This window comes from Diadema antillarum, unplaced genomic scaffold (genome assembly GCF_040938485.1).
Source record: "Diadema antillarum isolate AM-2024a unplaced genomic scaffold, OU_Dant_1.0 seq00000292_RagTag, whole genome shotgun sequence".
Taxonomy (NCBI): domain Eukaryota; kingdom Metazoa; phylum Echinodermata; class Echinoidea; order Diadematoida; family Diadematidae; genus Diadema; species Diadema antillarum.
The window spans coordinates 345,090-364,226 of record NW_027271318.1 but is presented as its reverse complement, the minus strand read 5'-3'; the positions used below and the strand labels follow the sequence as shown (position 1 = coordinate 364,226).

The 19,137-nt window shown below is 38.7% G+C and overlaps 1 protein-coding gene across 1 annotated transcript; it reads left to right on the top strand.

Annotated features, from left to right (window-relative positions):
* Positions 1-6,600: 6,600 nt before the first annotated feature.
* LOC139730119 (uncharacterized) lies at positions 6,601-16,237 on the top strand (the record flags this gene model as incomplete). Its single annotated transcript, XM_071641022.1, has 9 exons — positions 6,601-6,911; positions 7,635-7,725; positions 8,069-8,203; positions 8,562-8,732; positions 9,809-9,968; positions 12,117-12,201; positions 13,035-13,188; positions 14,028-14,181; positions 15,977-16,237. Coding segments are annotated over 9 exons (1,389 nt in total), but the record flags the coding sequence as incomplete, so codon positions are not given.
* Between the last annotated feature and the right edge of the window lie 2,900 nt (positions 16,238-19,137).

The following is a 19,137-nucleotide window of genomic DNA, read 5'->3' as shown; positions in this document are numbered from 1 at the left end:
TATACATGTATACTTGCAGATTATTCCATCCGTTTTAAAAGTGATGAAATCGTCTTTTCCAGGAGGGTAGAGTTTGCCATAGTTTCAAACACTTTCACACCATTCAGATCTCACTGACACTTTTGAACATATTTCTAGAAATGATTGACTTTTGCTTTAGCTATGTTTCATAAAACAGGGTGGCCTATGTTTCACGAAATTTGATATCAATAATGAATAAACAAGCAAATTATCATGCCCGACATTATGTTACAGTTCAAAATAATTTCAGAAAGACGGCAACATCACCATTGGGTCCCGATCATCGATGACACAAATGCACCTACGCAATTCTTTGGTGCACGATCTACACGATCTATGACTTCTGTTTGAATAACTATCTACACGATCTATGACTTCTGTTTGAATAACTATATAGTTGATTAGCCAGTGTTGGAACTAGTTCGAATGGGAAGGGGATACCAGACCCTCCACTTGCTCGGATCCCCCGCCACAGACTTAGTACTCTCTAAAAAAAAAATCGAGTGAAAATATTCACTCTTAAAGGAGTGAATACAAAAAAGAGTGAATTTAGAGTGAATCTGGAGTGAAAATGTTCATTTCCACTCGTTTTAGAGTGACCTCAGGGATCACTCCAAAATCTTCGAGTGATCCCTGAGGTCACTCCAAAATGAGTGAAAATGAACATTTTCACTCAAAATTCACTCCAATTTCACTCTAAATTCACTCTTTTTTGTATTCACTCCTTTAAGAGTGAATATTTTCACTCGATTTTTTTTTTTTACAGAGTACACTTTGAGGATTAACAATTTTCCGCACTTTTCCCAAACAGGCTATAGTGTGGATCAGATCATTTTATTTCAATTCTAAAAATGCAAAAGCTCCGTTGTGTGGGAGGCGGTACCCCCGGGGGTGTATCCCCTCCCACACAACGGAGCTCCCCCTTATAGTACGACTTACAAAGTGCAAGTGATGACGCACGCACTGAACAAGAGCAGAGATACATCTCCCTGAAAATGTTTTCTGACTTCTTTTCCATCGAGTATGCACCATCGCTGAATTTCAGGTCTAAAAATGCAAAATACCCTGTGTGGGAGTGGGAGGGGGATTTTCCCTCGCACATGTCTTTTGATTATTTTGCTGCAATACATAATAAGTCAAGAAGTATAGGCCTACACGTACAGGCATTTTGCCATCTTTCAACACAATTCAGAGGAGAATATAAGTGCAAGTATTGAAGAGGAAAAGAAGTTGGCAATTCTAATAGAGGAAAATTATGTTTGCATGCACTATCCTGTGCAGGAATATTGGGACTAAGAGCGGGAACCCAAGCGCTGCATGGGGGGGGGGGGGGGGGGGGGGGACGAGTAAGAGGGCATGTATAGGGAGATGGTTTTTTTGGTGTGTGTGTGTGGGGGGGGGTGCCGCATGTACGGTGTAAGTCTATGTAACTTTATTAATGTACTAGTATAATACAGGTCACGCGCCATTTAAGTTTTGTTTTTGTTTTTGTTTTTTTGTTTTTAACGTTTGGAGGGATAATGATGACCGTGATCTAATGAATATGAAGATGACATGATTATTGTGGTTTGCTGATTGTATACTGTATGTGTTTAGTGGTGAATCCGGGCGCCCCTTTTATTTATTTTTTGTTAAAATAAAAGAAATTAAAAAAGAAATGAAAGGGGGCGTGCGCCTCCTTTATTATTTTTTTTTATTTTGCGCCCCCCCCCCCTTTCCGGAGTTCCTGGATCCGCCCCTGGTGTTAATACATTCGAGAGTAACCACTTAGCAAAAGAGATTATATCAGAGGGGTGAAGGTTGAGGTGTGAATTTCCTTCAATTTGTCTCCCTCTGAGAGGGAGTATAGAGGCAAAGGGAGACAGTGGAAGAAAATTCACACCTCGACAGTAATGTTTTTGTAATGTAAATTATAAAAATCAAATAGAAATTACTGAAGTTTTGCCCCCCCCCCCGCCTCCCAACCCACCCTAATCATGAAAACGGATTGACGCCCCTGCATGCAGGAAGGTGCTTTTATAGGGTGATCATGGCATGCTGGTAAGAATATAATAACATTTTTGTAAATAATTAGAAGTAGTGTAGGTTCTACAATTGAATTTAAGTGAATATTCAAATAAATACATATTTTGGAGCAAATTGCCCGCCCGGCAGAGAGCTCCATAATTCTAAAAGAACAACAACAACAACTGTTAGGTAATCACACACAACTCAGAAATGAGAGGGGGCGGGGCAGCCGGCGGCGGCGGGGCGGGGCGGGGAGGCCGCGGGTACGTATCCTGTACATGTACTTCTATAGTACAGTAGTAGTGGTTTGAGCGGAGGCGTCCGGCGTCGGCATGCCCACATCCCGTAACTCCGTAATATTAGGGTGCAAAGAGTGCCGTAAGTTCCGTTTAAACTGCTTATGATTTCTTGTTATTATAATGTACAACGGGAGCGCGTTGTGTACCATAATTTATGACCCTAGAGCATTTATTAGGACAAAATCAAGAAAGGTTTGTTATTGTAATTGTGGAAATATCCAAAGGCACCACACAAAATGAAGTGCGTGGGACAATGTTATTGTTACGAGGGAAGCTCACCAATTTTAACTTTGATGTAGGACTCCATTGACATTGTATCCATGCGAGCTAGTCTATAGACATTAGATGACCAACATTGATCACAAAATTGAATGGTGTTTATCACAGGCCTATAGTTATGTCAAGGTGCCTTAGGTAGGGTCAGGGGTATTTTGCGGACAGTAATGAGGGTAAATTAGAGTCACAATAGAGTAAATTAGAGACACAATACTAGAGTCTAGGACCCTACATTGAAACAGACGAACAGTTTGTTCTCATTTGTTCTCACAAGTCTATTTGATTAAATATGGTTTTGTTTGGTAATGAAACAAACTACAAATGCTTTATAAAGCTAATGATGAGACACTGCAAAGTGATAATATTTGATTAGGAATATTTTAGACAGTTCAAGGACAGTTTTCACTCTTTTTGTTTTGGATTCCAAGCACTACATGTATTTTAAGAAGCAAATACCATGTTAGACAGAAAAATCCGTCTGTCTGAAGGATTTTTTTTTTTTTTAAACTCTTAATGTGCCATGGTGTAAACCCCCTGTGTGATGTGCTACATTATTCTGAGGTAGCAATATGCTTTGGGAAAACATTCTGTTTTTCAAATCTATATGTAATTTTCATAGATTTTTGTTACGCTGGACATGTAATGCACAGAGTTGCAGAGAAAATGCCAAGCTTTGCTTTGATGTATAAAATTGAATGGCAAATCTATGATTGTATTGTTATTTTTTATGATCTGCAGCTACACACAAAATAGTGACAAAAATAGTAACAAATCCCGGAAGGAACGCTGCTTAAAGGACAAGTTCACCTTCATAAACATAAGGATTGAGAGAATGTAGCAATATTAGTAGAACACATCATTGAAAGTTTGAGGAAAATCGGACAATCCGTTCAAAAGTTATGCATTTTTGAAGTTTTTGTGCAGTAACCGCTGGATGAGAAGACTACTGCAATGTGTGAATAACTTAGATGTCACATGCGTACAACATTAGGCCAAGTAAAAAAAGAAACCAGTTTCTCGTCCTCGCGCGCATCGATTTTGGCCGCCGCATCGATTTTTTTACTATTTACTATTTTCCAAATGGCGCTGAAAATACCAAGAAATTCATAATTCTCGTCCCAGCCCGCTCCCCGCCCGCATCGATTTTCAGTTGCCGCATCGACTTTTTTGATATTTACTATTTTTTCGGCCGCCGAAAAAAAAAAAAAAAAAAAAATCAACAATTCACCTAACAATCGTGACGTCTCATTTCTAATTTTTACGCCTTGCGTCCTCTACTTAGCTGTAGACTGTAGTACAGCTGTAGCTTCTGGGTGTAGTGCGTATGTAATAACGCATGCATTTCACACTGCGAGCTCGGCCGATCGGCAAGAAGGAATGACCCACAAAGCAGTCGAACTGCACTGTAGTTGGATGGGCGGCGCGGCGGGCCGGCCTACTGGGCTGTGATGTACAGCGCACTCGGTACGTCGTGAACGCGATAGCGGCAACATTTTTGCGAACAATCGCTGATATTCCACGCATATTTCGCGCGTTGTTCGTATTTTTCCCCGTTTCTGATATTTTAAGCGGATGAATTGTACTGTACAAATGCTTGTGAGGATTGTACGGTATCGAGTTTGTATACATTTTCATGTCATTGTGACTATGTGCATGTGTGTGCAGTGTCGGAAGGTACGCCCTGCCAGCAGGGAGGTCCACACCTCCCTGGTGCCAGTGCAGTGGCCGTGCCGCACCGTATATCGGCAAAGTGTGCGTGTTTTGTAGCTGTCCAGGGTCCCCATCCCCTGGTCTGTCACGGCGATACATTCTATTTTGAAGAGAAAATGAATGCGCTTTTCCAGCAAATGTAGAATTATTAAATGGGTGTATCTACAAAATAAACAACTTTTCCACGGATTCTGGTTTGTCTCGTATTTCTGCGGAATACTTTTCTTCACGATGTAAATTCACGGACACAGCCGTGAGTGGTATCATCTGTAGTGTGTACTGTTATACAATCATTCATCATCCAAATAATGAGTGATTATCAAATGTCTTTTTAGAACATGAAGAAACATCTTTAAACGTTTAATGCTAGAATGCCATATCAGTATCATTTTGACATCCATCTGCAATTGTACAAGCCAGTTTCCAGTTGAATGTGCTACAATCCATTGTACTGTGAAGAACTGCAGATATACATACCAGCTGTGTGGACACAAAAAGTCACAAACACCAATAGATAAAGCAGTGTTTTGAATATCATGGAATTTATTTCAGTCGTACATTTGTTGAAAGACATGTTTTATACCTGTTTCAATTGATAGCACAATACATCAGAATTGCAAGAACACTGGTATCAGAAAAGCCATTACAACACTAAATACCAGTATTAAGATGGTCATTTTCCCTTGACATCTGTAGTGGAAAGAAAAAGCAAATGTATTTCTGCATGCATGAAGTTTCATTTCAAGTATGGCACATATATCTATTTGTTTGAAAATGCACAGAGTGCAGGCAAGACGTACACTTGGGACCTGGTCTCATAACACAGCTACCAGAGTGATATTTCATTTCATAAATTGAATATAGAAAATTGTAAATCCCTCTCTCGTTACCTTTCTCAGAATTACCGGACGAGAAACACATATTACTTTCCTTTTGACGATCCTTGAAAAAATAGTAAGATATCAAATAGTAAGGACCTCCCTCATCGCCTTGCTCAAAAAACCCGGACGAGAAACTACTTTCTTTTTTTACTTGGCCTTATAAGGAAAATATAAAGAGAATTTCACAAAATTTCATCTTTTGAAAAAAGTACACATTCCCCCGACTCGTTATCGACAAATGTTATGGGTAATATTATTCCCCCTGCCTTTAGAAAGAGGCAAGTCAAGTGCTCTTTTATTATGCGAAAAAAGTGAAAATATGTTGAATTTTCTTTACATTTTCTTTATACTGTTGTACGCATATGACTCACAAGCTGTAGTAGTCTCCTCATCCAGCGGTTCCAACACAAAAATTTTAAAAATTCATAACTTTTGCATCGATTGTCCAATTTTCCTCAAACTTTCACTGATGTGTTCTACTAATATTGTTGCATTCTCTCAATCATTATGTTTATGAAGGTGAACTTGTCCTTTAATAGTCAATTATCGCATAAAATGCAAGCCACATGTGACAGGAATAGTATCGCGAGAAATGCTTTCATTGTAGTGTGGCATTTGATGATTTATTTATCAGTTTGGGCAGGTTTGCGCGTTTGAGCAGAATATGCGAAGTTGGCATGCTGTCGACTGAGTTGGGCGTGTGAACATGGCACATAAAGAGTTACCGGTAAGTCTTTTTTTTTTTTTTTTAATAGCTCTCTGTAGTATAGGAGGGGATTCCGTGAAGCCAGACGTAGTCTCAGTGGAACATATACCCCACATGACCAGATGCAGACCAATCTTTCATTCAAATATCATGTATGACATTTGATATATATTTGAATTCAGTGAACATCCTTTAGAGAATTTTAAGTGTGGATTTATTTTCTAGCGAGTGTGCCTAGAATAGGAAATCTATTACATTTTGTTGTTCAGCATCTACTTTATCATTTGCTATTAAGTATTATTTAGGTGGTTCTTTCCTTCTTCTTTTTTTTCAGATCTTGTACCAGCTTTACAGTTCTACCATCTGTGGTCTTCATTGCATTTCATCTCAGAGCAAATTGGTGCCAGCATTGATGATATAAATGATGACACAAACAGCCATGGCAGTGAAAAGATATGTATTTCTTTGCACAATGCATAGGCTAGGAGTCTTCCAGGGGTGGTCTGCTGGTATGAGGCCGCTTGATCAAGTTCAAAATGTGCAATTCAGCCAGTGCAGCAGAAGTTGGAGAGCAGCTACTTCAGTTAGAAGTTCAGAGTTACCTCAGACAGTAATATCAGGGATGCACAAAGTAGTTTTGAAAAGAGTGGCATCAACATCCTGTACATCTTTATCATCATTATCATCATCGTCTTCATCATTGTCGTCATCGTCATCAGCATCATCCTCCAGTGCTCTGCTGACATCCTCCTCCTCATCGCACAGTACTTTGTCAGTGCCTTCATCATCAGCGGTGTCACTGCGATCATCTTCATCAGCCGCTGCCTCAAATCCAGCCGGTGTCGGGGGTCGGCGGCAGAGGCTCATAATCCTAGGGACGGGATGGGGCGGCTACAGTGTCCTGCGGAACGTGGACAAGTCCCTGTATGATGTGGTGGTCATCAGCCCTAGAAATCACTTCCTATTTACACCCCTCCTAGCCAGTACCACGGTGGGCACCCTGGAGTTCAGGTAAGATCTCACCAAGAAATTCAGTTTCAGTTCAGTTCAGTTTAGTTTATTTCCACAAGTTCAGGTAAAAACATATAAATATACAATCAATCAGTTCTAACACATACATATACACACCAAAAATCATTTTGGATAAGTACATAATCACAGTTAAAAGTTAAAAAGTGTGTGTTCAAGATTGACATAACAATTAAAATAAATGGTGGAGGAAATCAGCAGTAGGCCATTGGCCTTCGAGGCTGATCCCATTGACTTTGCTCTGGTGGAAAATAATATTTGGCACTCACACACAAGCCGTGCTAAACAATGTCTTGATTGGATATGATATGATACATTTTGTGTGTTAATGAGCACTTGCTTTTCCAAATTGCTTCAATTCTCATAAACTTGAAGTATCTAGCATGTGAGCATTGATACTCTTGGATCAAGATTGAATTAAAACATCAGCGAACTTTCAGACATTTCTGTACTTGTTAGTCACACAATAGTCAATAATTCTTACTTGCAAATCTGACCTATATCCATAGAATTATGTTGATGAGAGTGTTGCTGTTTTTGAGACCTGTGAAGGTCTGATATATCAATAGCTTTTACAGAGGTATCAGCTCTCACTTTCAAATCCACTAAGATATGACCACGCTCAGCATCAGGGCCAAAGCCTCATGTTAAGTATCTTTTGCATTTCAGTTGAGGATAGATTGACATGACTCTCTTGTTTTACAGGAGCATCATTGAGCCCGTGAGGAATGTTGGATTCAGACAGTCGGATCACTTTCATCTCTCTGAGGCCATGAGCTTGGATGTCAAGAACAAGGTATGCACCATCAGATGCTCATGGTCACTCAGTTTCCTCAGGATGTATTTTCAGCTACCCCTCATGCAATGCCATTCCATGTTAACTTCACTTTAACCTGTTGAGGATGAACTGATTTTGCTATAACACATGTTTCCCATAGACACCTGCCCGATTATACCCGGGACTAGTCTTCAACTGGTTATATAAAGTTCATGTGTGCACAATAGCTGTACAGTCAAGATATAACACCCCCCCCCCCACCAAAAAAAGAAAAATGTCATTGACGCCAGTAGTGACATAAAGCATAAAGAATGTTTGATGTATTTCTATGGATCATTTTTTATATGCAAACTCATTTTAGGTGGTAACCTGCCAGAGTGTCATTGATCGCAGCACGCTGTACAATCTGGAGTACGACAAGCTGGTGATTTCTGTCGGTGCCGTCAGCAACACCTTTGGTGTGCCCGGTGTACGGGAGCACACATTCTTTCTGAAGGTAAACCAAAATGTGTGTAACTCTAGGGCACGTGATAGGCCTTTAGTACTATTCTTTTTCAGGCAAGAAGATTTCATTTCGTGGAATATGATTGCAAAAAGAAGACATACAGTTAAGCTCCAAGGCAATTCAAATTTGTGTTTGAATTTGCTTGTCCGGCTCCTAAAAAATGCCAGATGCAAGGGTATTTTGAAGGATAATTTGTTGTTGCTACAGTCTTTTATACTGAGGAGCATACCTGCCGTTGACCTCATCATGAGTACATGCAAAACAAGTGTTTACTTTGAAGAGCCAAAAATTGCCAAACACCCTGACAGTGCTTTGTTTTGAGCGACTTGCCCCTCTCTCTCTAATTCAGGAAGTCAGTGACGCCAGGGCGATCAGGAACCGCATCCTGAGCAACTTTGAGCTGGCCCTGCATCCGGGCATCTCGGAGGAGGAGAAGAAACGGCTGCTGCACATCATCATCGTGGGAGGGGGACCGACAGGGGTGGAGTTTGGAGCAGAGTTGTATGATTTTGTCAAAGAGGTATGGAAATCGGCTTTGGGTCTGTACCCGAAAAGGGATACTAGGACCGATACTCATTGAAAATTTTTGTGTATGTGTGTGTAAATATGTGTTTGGTTAGTGTGATTGGTATTTGGCAAAGGAAAAACTACCACAGTAATCAGAATGATAGTTGATATGTGTAAAGCACCTTCTCCAGTCGATATGAAGTGATTTTGGATGTCATACCTGGGTCAGCGTTGGAGTCAAACTATATAAAAACTACCAAGAAGTGATAGTGCAAGTTAAAGGGATGGTACAGTATTGGTAGAGATGAGAATTAGACTTTTAACTTTTTGTGAGATACCAAGAAAACACTAAATGAAATTGTACAGAGCATACCATTCTAAGAGGAATTCAAAGTTTATTTGATGAAAATCAGTTTTGGAATGGCTGAAAAATCCAAAAACAAAGTAAAACAAAGCAATCATAATAAAAGGTGGGTCCCACCTTTTATTAGAATCGCTCTGTTTTGGATATCTCAGCCATTTCAAAAGCAATTTTCGTCAAATAAACATTGAAATCCTCATGTAATTATATGCTCTTTCATATTTCATAAGAGTTTTCTCATCTCACCAAAGAGTGACTGTTAGATACCTGATGTTAGGTCTCAGCCAAAACTGTGTGATCCCTTTAAGTGACTACCGCAGGGTTTCAGAATAAATATGTTTTCAGTTGTTTGAATTGAGCTGTTCAACTGAAAGCGAGAAAGTTTTCTAGTGTGCATAATCATCAAATGTGCTGCAGAACAGAGTCATCTGTCCACCAATTCCCTCTCATCATGCAACCTTTGTTTTACTCTGAGAGGATTCTATCTTCACCAAACGACATAATTTTTTTAAATTACCAAATTTTTCCCTTTCTGTCACACTCATACAAATATTGACCAGTATTGCCCCTGTGAGACATTGTAAATGTCTTTTCTCTTTCTCTTCTTGTGCTTACATCTTATGTAAACAAAAAATTGTATTTACAAGTTTTGTTGGAGATGGAAAGAAAGAAAGAATGAATGAATGAATGAATGAATGAATACTTTGTCTTCTTCCCTTTTACGGCAGGATGTCTCAAGACTCTATAAGCAGGAGCAGGGCCACGTACAAGTGTCGCTCATCGAGGGTCGCAAGATACTGGGCGCCTTCAACAAGAAGCTCCAGCAGTACGCAGAAAAGAAGATCCGTGCCAGGAGCCAGATGGAACTCATCCAAGCCAACGTCAGCAGTGAGTGTGATGTCATCTCGATGTATCTATGAACTCGTTTCTACTGAGCGATTAAAATTTGAGGTGATGCGAGGTCGGCATGGTGATTCGCAGTGATACGCGACGATGCATGGCGATATGCGATGACACCTCAATTTTTTTCCTCAATAGAAACACATCGCGTAGTGGGTAATGTGAGGGTTTTATTAAAGTGGTTGATGCAAGATGATGCGAGGGACAATTTTTTAGATGCAACATAGCGGGTGACAAAATTTACAGTGTGCCAGAAGTATTGAATTATAGAGATACGCATCACCCCATATTTATTGCTCATTAGAAACAGTTCTTAAATGCAAGGTGATGTGGGGGACAAAAATTTGCGATGATGCGAGGTGATACAAGGTGTCCAGTAGAAACGTGCTCCATTATCCATGAATATAATTTCAGTATTTTCAATTAATCAATTTGTTGTTTGTTTGTCTGTTGATACAGATATGTTATATCATTACATCTGCAAGCTGGACTTGTATTGCTTTTGTTTTTTTCTTATTGATCTTTGGTTTGTGAAAGAGATAAACTGCAAAAGCATGATATGTTCCATATTTCTAGGATTTCTCAAATCATGTTTTGAAGCCACATACTATATTAAATGCGTTGAAATCCACAATGTGAGAATTGATAATTGATGTTTTATTTGTGGATGTGGATACAACACTTACTTTTCTAGAAAGTTCTGTAACTTGATGATGATAGTGATATTGCAGTAATATGGCCCATTGCATCAAACTCCATGAACTTATTTGTACTTGCCATTCTATTCAGTTTTCTTATACACTAAGTGAAATCAAGAGGACTTTCACTGGGGTAGCCCAGACCTGGGGTAGCCCTGCTTGCATAGAAATAGCTAAATTTGATAGGCATTATCATCACTTCAAACAGAAACAGTAATGGCTCGGGTTTTTTGAGACAAATAGCGAAAGAAAGATGCCCCTAATGCTCCAAGTTGCTCAGTGGACTTGGCACAGATTTGCTTCTGCTTATCTTCATTAGTGATGTCTATTTTGAAGAGACATATCAATGTCTTTTGAGGAGAGAGCTTGTTCACCATATAGGTATTAAAATAAAAAACAAAATCAAAACAAAATACTGTAGTAACATTTACTTCTTGTCTATCTTGAATAGCTCACTTTTCAGGTTAGAAGAGTAAAAAATGAAATAAAATAAAAATAAATGAAAATAAAAAAATGACTGAGGTGATGAATCGGTGATTCTGGCTTGTAGGATGTTATCATGCTAATTCATGCTCATGTATATTTGAGAAGAGGATGAAAAATTGGCTGTGGTGATGGATCAGTCATTCTGACAGGTAGGATGTCATCGTTCTAATTCATGATCATGAATATTCTGGCAAAATGGAAGGAGAAATAGGCCGAGGTGATGGATCAGTGATTCTTACTGGTAGAATGTCAATGTTTTAATTCATGATCATAAATATTCCAGAAAAATGGAAGGAGAAAAAAAATAGGCTGAGGTGATGAATCAGTGATTCTTACTGGTACATTGTCATTGTTCTAATTCATGATCATGAATATTCAAGAAAAGAGGAAGAAAGAAATGGCTAAGGTGATTGATTAGTGATTCTGATGAGAAGGGTGTCACCATTCTAAAGGGATTGTATAGTTTTGGTTGAAACCTAATTTCAGGTTTCTAACATTTTTTTGTGAGATAATGAGAAACCTTTTATGAAATATGAAAGAGCATGTAATTCTATGAGGAATTCGACATTTATTTGATGAAAATTGGTTTTGAAATGGCTGAGATATCCAAAAAGAGCGATTCTAATAAAGTGTGGGACCCACACTTTATTACGATCACTTTGTTTTACTTTATTTTTGGATGTTTCAGTCATTCCAAACCCGATTTTCATCAAATAAACTTTGAATTTCTTTTAAAATGGTATGCTCTGTACTATTTCATAAGTGTTTTCTTGGTATCTCGCAAAAAGTTGCAAGCCCAATTCTCACCTCCACCAATACTGTATCATGCTCATGAATATTTGGGAAAAGGAAAAAAAAAATCTGCCAGGTGATAAATCAGTGATTTGGACTTGTAGGATGTCATCTTTCTATTAAACTCTAATTCATCCTGATTAATATTTTGTGTCACAAGGTGTCCAGGCAGACAGTGTCACTTTGTCCGATGGGAGGACCATCCCTTGTGGCCTGGTCGTCTGGTCAACTGGTCTTGCTCCCAGGTGAGGCACTGGCGTCTGCATTGGACAACATCTGGCATGGGAAATTCACTGAAATAATATATTGTTTGCAAAATTCAACTTTTTAAACTGGCAGAATGTGTGCACAGAATATGTCAGACTTGATTTTACAGTTACACAGTGCCTTGTTGTGCAGATGTAATGATCATGCAGTTCGTTTTAAGTCTTGACCAATTTTATACACTGTTAGGGACAAGTTGTTCATGAAGAAAATCTCGTAAGGGATTAGCTTCTCCTTTACCTGTGTATGTGTGTGTGTCTAGCAGTTAAAGGCAGGTAATTGCCATATGTTTCATTTCAAAGAGCGAGTGATAGCAAGTGACCGTTTACCTTGAAAGAGAAGATGTTAGTAATGAAACCAAAATTTGGATTGAATAGGTTTGGATAAGTAAAAGCTTAACATTAAAAAAAAAGCAATTCTGAGGTTGTCCTTGCTTTCAAAGTGCTTATGAAAGTTTCTATAGCTGAGTTTATGTGCTTTAATTTTGACATGAAAAACTTGGAAAGTTTTATCGCAAAATGAGCTAACACTATTATTGTTAAGTTGTGATTAAAGCTGCTAAAAACAGAGAAGACAATAAGGAAATAAAACTACTTTCAATCATAACTTCAAAATATTCCTTGTTATATTACAAGTGAGGTCTCATTGGAAAGGTTTCATTCTATTGTATCTGATGACGAACTTTAAAATGTTAAAAGATGGTGCTTAGCCCATTTTGCGATGAAACTCTTTATGTGTTTCAGTAGAAGTATCTCATCATTTTTTTTCCTAAGTATCATTTTGTTCTTCTGTATTTCTCATGAACCGCATGAAGGCCATTTGTGGAGTCCCTGGACCTACCTAAAAACCAGCAGGGCCAGCTGCTGACCAACAGAAGACTACAGGTGGCCGAGGTCGACGACGGCAGCATCTTCGCCATCGGCGACTGCGGGGAGATAGAGGAAGACCCTCTACCGTGTACTGCACAGGTGCGCATTAAATCCTTCTGTGTGCTATGTAGACATAGCTGTGACCTGCCAAGCTTTTTTATTTGCATAAGGTTTACCTTCCACCTAACTATAACCATAATTTTGAACAGACGATATGAAAGTACAAAATACCTCCTTTACCTTAATATCTCTTGTCTTTTGACAACCCTGCAACATGTCTGTAATCACATACAGCATGGATTATGGTGCACCTATGGAGAGATATCAAATGAACAGCTGCTATCTGTCACCCTGTATCTTCCATATCTTCCATATCATCTCTTATTATTATAAGATGTTATCTCACTGCACCATTATATAATCCTCCCCTCCTTCAATTATCTCCCCTTTCCTACTTGCTCCGCCCCTCTTTTTCCCGTTTTTCTCCACCTTCTTCCCCCATTCCCCCTTCTTGCTTCCCCTCTCCTCTCCCTTATTTTTCCCATATCATCTTACTATTGTATTTCCCCCTCCCTCACCCTTTTCCCCACTTCCCTTTCCTGCCTCCTCTCCCCCTCTCCCCTTCTTTCCTCCTCCCTGTTCCTCCTCCCCTTATCTCCTTCCCTTACCTCCTCTCTTCCTCCTCCCTTCCTCATCCCTTCCTCATCCCTTACTCCTTGCTTTTCTCCCCTTCTCTTTCCCCTATCTTCCACCCATCCCCTCTTCCATACTTCCCTTTCCTGCCTCATCTCCCGTCTCCCTCTTTCCTGCCTCTCCTCCTCTTCTCTCCATCCCCCTCCCCTCTTTTCCTCCCCTCATCCTCCTTCCCTCTTACCTCCCCCTCATCCCTAAACCCTTCTTTCCCCTTCCTCTCCCCTCCACCCCCCTTCTTCATGTAGGTTGCCGAGAGACAGGGCAGATACCTTGCCAAGCTCCTTGCTCACCAAGGACCGGCCTCAGACCTGCCGCCTTATCAGTTCCAGGGCTTTGGGATGCTGGCCTATGTCGGGGACTACAAGGCACTGGCTGACACACCTGCCATGAAGACTCAGGGTGAGTTGACCAGTGAACTAAAGGACTGAATCATTATACAAATGATGCACAGGACAGAGTGGATCGGTGAGATTTGGATGCGCGAGTTTAACTTTGGAATTGTTTAAACCCACGAACACAGCGAGTGGGTTTTAGACTGTTCCAAAGTTAAACGGGAGCATCCAATTCTCACTGATCCACGAAATAGTCCTGTGCGTTATTTGTGTTATGAAATGGGCCTGTTGATTAGTGAAGTACAATCATTTTCCCCATCATGCATCCGGTACACCTACAACACTATACAAGACTTGAGCCATGTATTCGGATTTTATCGGATGCATTGCTCAGTGTGGATTAGTAAAAATCAATGCACGACAATTGACCAATCAGATTGCAGAGATTCTAAAGCCCATTTTATAACAAGTAATGTGTTATTGCAAATTTTTATGATATAACACAGACCAATACTAATGAGTTTACCTTCACTACTAGAAGATTAGTTCAGGTTTAGTTTCATATTGCTCAGATGAAAATACATAGAAATAACAAATACAGTACAGCTGAATTAGCTTACTGGGCGTAAATACAAACGGTCACGGACAAGGAAATGTTGCAGTACCATAGTAAATGAGAAATGTGATGGAGCCTACACAAAGGAAAGCTTCTTTGACTGGCTTGAAGGTCTCATTAGATTAGTTTTAACCGGAGTTTTTTTTTTTTTTTTAAAGCTTTGTGTACATGTATATTCGTATTACTTAATAAAGATTCTTTTTTTTTTTGGGGGGGGGGGGGGAGGGGGGCATAAGGTCGAAGGTCAAACGTCAAGTGAAAATGTCAAAATCCCATTTTTATATCTCGGAAATGATTCAAGGTACATTCATGGAACTTAGTGAATATTTATGTACTGATTGGCAGTGATTGTTTTGGAAACTTTAGGGTCAGAGGTCCACGTCAATTCAAACTTTCATTATTTTCTCATGTATGCAGTGCCTGAGGGTTTTCTTTTGTCGTTGAATTGTTCTTGTTTTGTATGGGCCTGCATGTTATTTTGATTTTGTAATTTTACATTTGTATATTTATGTAATACTGTGTATGTATATTTTTCACTTTTGTAAAATCATTTGTAATTCAGCCTCTGGCTGCGATCAATGATTTGTTGAATAAAGATACCATTGATAATAAATTACTGGCGTGAAAAGATTACACAGATTGGATAGACAAATTATGGCAGAAGAAAAAAAAATACATGTACATATGATGAATTAGTAAATAATGGGGAAAATTGGTGAAAAAGTGTAAAAAAGCATGATAGCCACATTTTCATGACTGTTGAAGTTATTGCATTGTTATCATTCTATATGTATATGAGTGTACATGTCAGTGCTCTCTCATCCCATGAAATGTAGTATTGTGACAATTGAAGACTTGTTGTATGTTAAAAGCTTATATATGATTATAATATTATATTATATGTTTATATAAGCCAAACATCTTCATGCTTGGAGATGCTATAGGGCTCACTTGAAATGGCTATGTTCAATTTGTGAAATTGGATATAGCACTTTGATAGTGCCTTGTTCTGATTTCTTGTTTGTTTGTTTGCCAGGAATACCAGACAAGAAATTTACATTTTAGATTGAGTGGCTGGCAGTTATAAAATCTGAAACAATTTAGTCATACTTCTATTGAAATGCTAAGCAATGCCAGAATGTAATAGTCTATAAATGGCAAACAAAATGAGAGAGAGAGAAAAAAAAAGAATCATGCATTTTGTGACATCATTATTTTGTTTCTGTCTCTGTACCCTCTACCCCAGGATTCAGTTCATGGGTACTGTGGCGGTCGGCTTACCTGACACGCCTTGGCAGCTGGCGGCTGCGTATGCAGGTTCCCATAGACTGGACCAAGACCCTCCTCTTTGGCAGAGACACCTCACGTTTCTGAGACGTGGCCCTGAGACGTTCACACTTTGGCATGCCAATTAGAGTGGGCCATTATTCATTAGTTTTGTTTTTGAAATAGTTAAGTTTTGTGAACATATCTTTAGTGCCATTCATTATTTTTCCATCCAGAGGTGATGCTGGAAATATGAAGCGGTGCTTCTGATTTGATTTGCACTGAAATCAGGTTTTTTATTATATGAACAAGCATGGCTTAAGTCAAGCCAAGATCACCAAGGCAATGGCCGTGGATGCCCCTATTGAAATCACTGTTTGGTTTTTGGGGGAAGTTCATGCCCTTTTTAGAACTTCTTATATTTGCTGTCTTAGAACACGTTGGCCTTCAGAAAAGTGGCTTTGCCTCCAGAAAATGATGAATTTAAGCGCTGTTGAAGAGTTGTGTGTAATGTGGTAAAAATTGGCAGAAGTTATGTCCATTTTTTTTTTTCAGCTGACTGGCAGAGTCATGGATATTCAGTGTAAAACAACAGATGTTCTAAGTGTATTCATTCCTTGTGTATAATGGCATTTCCAACACCTAGTTTAGCCTAGCGATTAAGCCCAACAACCAAAAGATAAATCCATTGATAGTTTCACTGGAAACTTTTCCCACTTGGTAGATTAAGAGATTAGGGATTTGATTATTGTGTGATTGAAACACAGCTCAAACGTGGGTGTTTGGTAAATATTCTCTACATGGCTAAAACTGACCAAAAAAAATTTTGACAGTGCCTCCCAAAACACACTCTCATACTGGTTTCAGATGCTATACCAAGACAAGGACTACTGAAGTGTGTTTTATTTATTTATGTGGTTTTTTTTTTTTCTCAGACTGTCCCAACAACTAGCCTGTCAAAAATGACAATTGTCATTTTGGTATTTACTATTCCAAACCTGCATGTTTTAGTCTTTACCTCCTTAAGTATATTGATACTATATTGTTTGCTGCCAGTTCATTAGCGTGTCTTTCACTGTGTTGTGATGCTGCAAGGTATAATACATGCTTTTCTTTGGGTTGATATTTGTTTGTAGAGGTGCTTTATCCATATGGGGTGCAGGTAACTCAGACGTCCATGTTTGGGAGCTGCTTGTCAGTATTGTATGTCGAAAATCATATCACGCACAATTCAGTGGCACCTGTATAACCTTATTGGATGTTTTTAGCATGTATATATTTTGAGTATTGTTCTGTGAGAATTTGATAAACTCAGGGCATATTTTACACCATTTTTGGTTTCATATTATGTATGCAAATGGTTGGTATAAGTAAAAGGAGCATGACATTTAGGAAGATCTTTACATAACACCTGAACTGTCTCATAATATTTTGAATGGAGGAGAAAGTTTTTTCTTTTTCTTTTGAAAGCAGAGATATACAATAACAAAATATTGGAAAATGTAAGTATAAAGACCACAGAATATTGCATGTGCAGTATTGTATATGGAAAAAAAAAAGTACACAACTTCAATTTTGCTGTAACCAAGCAAATCTATATGAAACAGACTGTATATACTGTAAAACATGAGATATTAGCGGCATGAATTTTTCGCGAATTGGAGCCGACGGCCTTTTTTGCGGCATGAAATTTTCGCGAACTGCCCCTGGCATCCAATGCATATAGTGTAGACAAAAACTTTCGTGTGCATTTTAATTTTGCGAATCTTGGCACTCGCGAAATTCGCGAAATTAAAATGCATGCGAACATTCCTTGTTTTACAGTGCCACCTTGACAATCTTGAAATACAGTACAAGGTATCCCAGGAAACCTAATTATTTATCCACTGCATATCTTCATCAGAATATTTATTTTTGTTTTTAAGAACTTTTAAAGGCAGTCATTTTGGTCGAAACTTCCGTGAGTCGTATCAAGTGATCCGAGGGCAGCAGACAGCATTATCGTGGTTGGGAACCAGATGTTTTGTGCCTTTTGTCGTGTGTAGACCCCCCCTTATTTGTTGTGAACCTATCCCAGTAAATCAGAACCCATGAGCCTGATGCCCAAACTGCATCCTGCCCTTCTGTTTCCCAATAAAAAGAAAATTACAGATGTCTGTAGAAATGGTAAAAGCAAGAAAAAGAATGAATATTCTGATGCTTCTGTGTTAAGAATTGTGGCACAGTAATAGGATAGGAATCTGTTTCTATTCTGGCTAATGCACGTATTGCTTACCACCTTGAATTTGATGCCATCTGTTGTGATAACTGTGAATGAAAGGATGAGATGAGGGAATTGTATCCTTTGTGTGCACATTTTTTTTAATGGTTGTGTGCCAATTCTAGAGAAAAATAGAGAGAAAGGTACATTTTTACATCATATCAGATTTATAAGTAGCTTTTGTGTTTTGACTTATCATGTCAGATTTATAGGTAGCTTTTGACTTACATCATGTCAGATTAATAGGTAGCCTTTGACTGTGATCGGAATTATTGTTACAATGCACTGATGGTGGTTTTCGTTTTAATAGAACCAAAAATGTGAGGACAACTCAGAAGAAATTGAAGCACACAGTTTTTGCTTTTGCAACTTATAGGCCTCTTCCAAAAAGGGGTGCCAAAGATATTGATGTCTTTTGTTTTTGTTTTTTGGGAATGCATGAAGTGTATCATCACACGTACCATATGAGCTGCTGCTTCTGATACTTCGCATTACCCATTTGGAGAATTGTAATAGACTTCATGAGAACTTAGGAATATCTGAATCACTATTTTATTAGGAATATGGTTTATAGAAGAATGAGATATTATGTAGCATTGTGTCTAATGGCTTAGTGATTATGAATCTGATTGATGGAATTGGTTGTGCAATTTTGTGGTGATCTACCAGAGCTGTAATTTGTGATAATTCTGTTGTATCGAAATAAGTTTTTTTAGATGGATTAGTGTGCCAATCAAATGTACGTATGATGCTGATCATGAAATTTGTCAGCTAGAGACTATTGTAATGATATGAAATGAGTATAGTGAAAACATACAGAGAGAGAAATATAGCTTATATTGATTACTATAAATATATGAAGTGTCTTGATTTTGATATTG